The following is a 2,668-nucleotide window of genomic DNA, read 5'->3' as shown; positions in this document are numbered from 1 at the left end:
ACGGATTTTAGGAGGAATTTGGGCTGGATTTTGGTATTTGGGGTGTTTGGGGCTGGTTTTAGGGAATTTAGGACTGATTTTAGGAGGAATTAGGGCTGGATTTTGGTATTTGGGGTGTTTGGGGCTGGTTTTAGGGAATTTAGGACGGATTTTAGGAGGAATTTGGGCTGGATTTTGGTATTTGGGGTGTTTGGGGCTGGTTTTAGGGAATTTAGGACCGATTTTAGGAGAAATTAGGGCTGGATTTTGGTATTTGGGGTGTTTAGGGCTGGTTTTAGGGAATTTAGGACGGATTTTAGGAAAAATTAGAACTGGATTTTGGTATTTGGGGTGAATTTTGGGGGAATTTGGGGTGTTTAGGGCTGGTTTTAGGGATTTTAGGGCTGATTTTAGGAGGAATTAGACCTGGATTTTGGAATTTGGGGTGAATTTTGGGTGTTTAGGGCTGGTTTTAGGGAATTTAGGATGGATTTTAGGGGGAATTAGAACTGGATTTTGGAATTTGGGGGGTTTGGGGCTAAAATAGGGGAAATGAGAGTTGGGATTTTGGGAATTTTAGGGGAACTTGGGCAGTTTTGGGGGCATTTTGGGGCAGTTTCTGGGGCAGTTTTTCAGTGATTTTAGGGCAGTTTTTTGTGGGATTTTAGAGCCATTTTTCGGTGATTTTATGGCAGTTTTTTTTTGGGATTTTGGGGTAGTTTTTTTTAGATTTTAACCCTTTTTTCCCCATTTTTAGGACTGGAGTTGGAGACGCCGTCGCTGGCGCCGGTGAAGAAACCAAACTCAGCTTCATCCGACAAATACGGCCTCAAACCCGTCCCAGTCAAGAGACAAAGGTGGGCAGTTTTAACATTTTTGGGGATTTTTTAGGATTTTTCAGGATTTTATAAAAATTTTTTAGGATCCGAGGGGATTTTGGGGAAATTTCGGGGATTTTTTTAGGATTTGTGGGGGTTTTTTGGGGATTTTTTTTATTTATTTTTATTTTTGGGGGCATTTTTCAGGGATTTTTTTTGGGAATGTTTTTTTTTTAATTTTGGGGGATTTTTTGTGGAATTTTCAGGGATTTTGGGATGGCATGTCTCAGGAATTTTTGGGGAGCTCAGAGCTGCTTTTGAGGGATTTTTGGGGGAGTTTTGTGGATGATTTCGGGTCCATTTTTGAGGCAGTTTTGGGGCCATTTTGGGGTTGATTTTGGCCTCATTTTGGGGCCAATTTGGGGTTGATTTTGGCCTCATTTTGGGGCAGTTTCGGGGTAATTTCAGGGCAGTTTTGGTGTGGTTTTGGGGCCATTTTCAATGTGGTTTTGGGGTCATTTTGGGTTGATTTTGGGTTCCTTTTTTGAGAGGGTTTTGGGGTCATTTTTGAGGCAGTTTTGGGGTCATTTTGGGGTGTTTTGGGTTCAATTTTGGGGTGTTTGGGAGGCCATTTTGGGGTGGTTTTGGGGTCATTTTCGAGACAGTTTTGGGCTCATTTTGAGGGTGGTTTTGGGGCTGTTTTGGCTTAATTTTCAGGGCGGTTTTGGGGTCATTTTGGGGTTGGTTTTGGGTTTATTTTTGGGGTGGTTTTGGGGTCATTTTCGAGACAGTTTTGGGCTCATTTTGAGGGTGTTTTGGGGTTGTTTTGAGGTAATTTTGGGGTGGTTTTGGGGTAATTTTGGGGTGTCCTGACCCTTTTTCCCCCTCAGTGCCCCCACAGCCCCCGGGGAGGCCCCTCTGGCCGAGAAGAAATACAAACCCCTGAACACGGCCCCGAACGCGGCCAAGGAGATCAAAGTCAAGATCATCCCCCCTCAGCGTGAGTTTCGGGGCTTTTTGGGTTTTTTTGGGGTTTTTTGGGTTTTGGGGGAATTTGGAGCCATTCTGGGACAATTTGGGATCGATTTGGGCCCAGTTTAGGACAGATCTGGGACTGACTCAATTCCATTTTGTGAGGGGATTTAGGAGCTGTTTTTGGGTGCAGTTTTGGGGTGGATTCAGGCCCTGTTTTGGGGTGGATTTGGGACCTGATTTGGGCCCCATTTTGGGGTGGATTTAGGGTTTTTTGGGGCACATTTGGACCTCGTTTTGTGGCAGATTTAGGCCTCATTTTGGGGCTGATTTGGGGTTTTTTGGGGTGGATTCAGGCCTCATTTTGGGATGGATTTGGGCCTCGTTTTGGGGCAAATTTGGGACGCATTTTGGGGTGGATTTGGGTTTTTTTGGGGCAGATTTAGGCCCTGTTTTGGGGCACATTTGGGGGTTTTTGGGGTGGATTTGGCGCCCATTTTAGGATGAATTTGGGGCCAATTTTGGTCTGGATTCATTCCCTGTTTTGGGGCACATTTTGGGTTTTTTTGGGATGGATTTGGGGTCCATTTTAGAGTGAATTTGGGGTCCATTTTAGGGTGAATTTGGGGCCGATTTTGGTCTGGATTCAGGCCCTGTTTTGGGGCACCTTTGGGTTTTTTTTTGGGGTAGATTTTGGGCTGGATTCATTCCCTGTTTTGGGGCATTTTGGGGGTTTTTTGGGGCATTTTTGGGTTTTTTTTTGGGCTGATTTGGGGTTTTTTTGGGGGCACATTTGGGGTTTTTTTTGGGGCAGATTTGGGGTTTTTTTATGACTCTCTATCTCTCCCTCAGCCATGGAAGGCCTGGGTTTCCTGGACGCTCTGAACTCGGCGCCCGTG

General features: G+C 45.1%; 1 protein-coding gene across 1 annotated transcript in view; it reads left to right on the top strand.

Annotated features, from left to right (window-relative positions):
* Positions 1–531: 531 nt before the first annotated feature.
* Positions 532–2,668, top strand: part of PPP1R10 (protein phosphatase 1 regulatory subunit 10) — a gene marked incomplete at its 3' end in the record, with an annotated part of 4,254 nt that continues 2,117 nt past the window's right edge. The window contains exons 1-5 of the mRNA XM_057388485.1: positions 532–537; positions 608–614; positions 737–836; positions 1,688–1,797; positions 2,622–2,665. Of these exons, the coding sequence (XP_057244468.1) occupies positions 532–537; positions 608–614; positions 737–836; positions 1,688–1,797; positions 2,622–2,665 (267 nt within the window). The remainder of the gene's footprint in view (positions 538–607; positions 615–736; positions 837–1,687; positions 1,798–2,621; positions 2,666–2,668) is intronic.

Source organism: Malurus melanocephalus, unplaced genomic scaffold (genome assembly GCF_030028575.1).
Source record: "Malurus melanocephalus ecotype Western Australia unplaced genomic scaffold, MMel_1.1 scaffold_1999, whole genome shotgun sequence".
Taxonomy (NCBI): domain Eukaryota; kingdom Metazoa; phylum Chordata; class Aves; order Passeriformes; family Maluridae; genus Malurus; species Malurus melanocephalus.
Note: the sequence above shows the minus strand (reverse complement) of the source record. Positions and strands in the feature narration are given on the sequence as shown.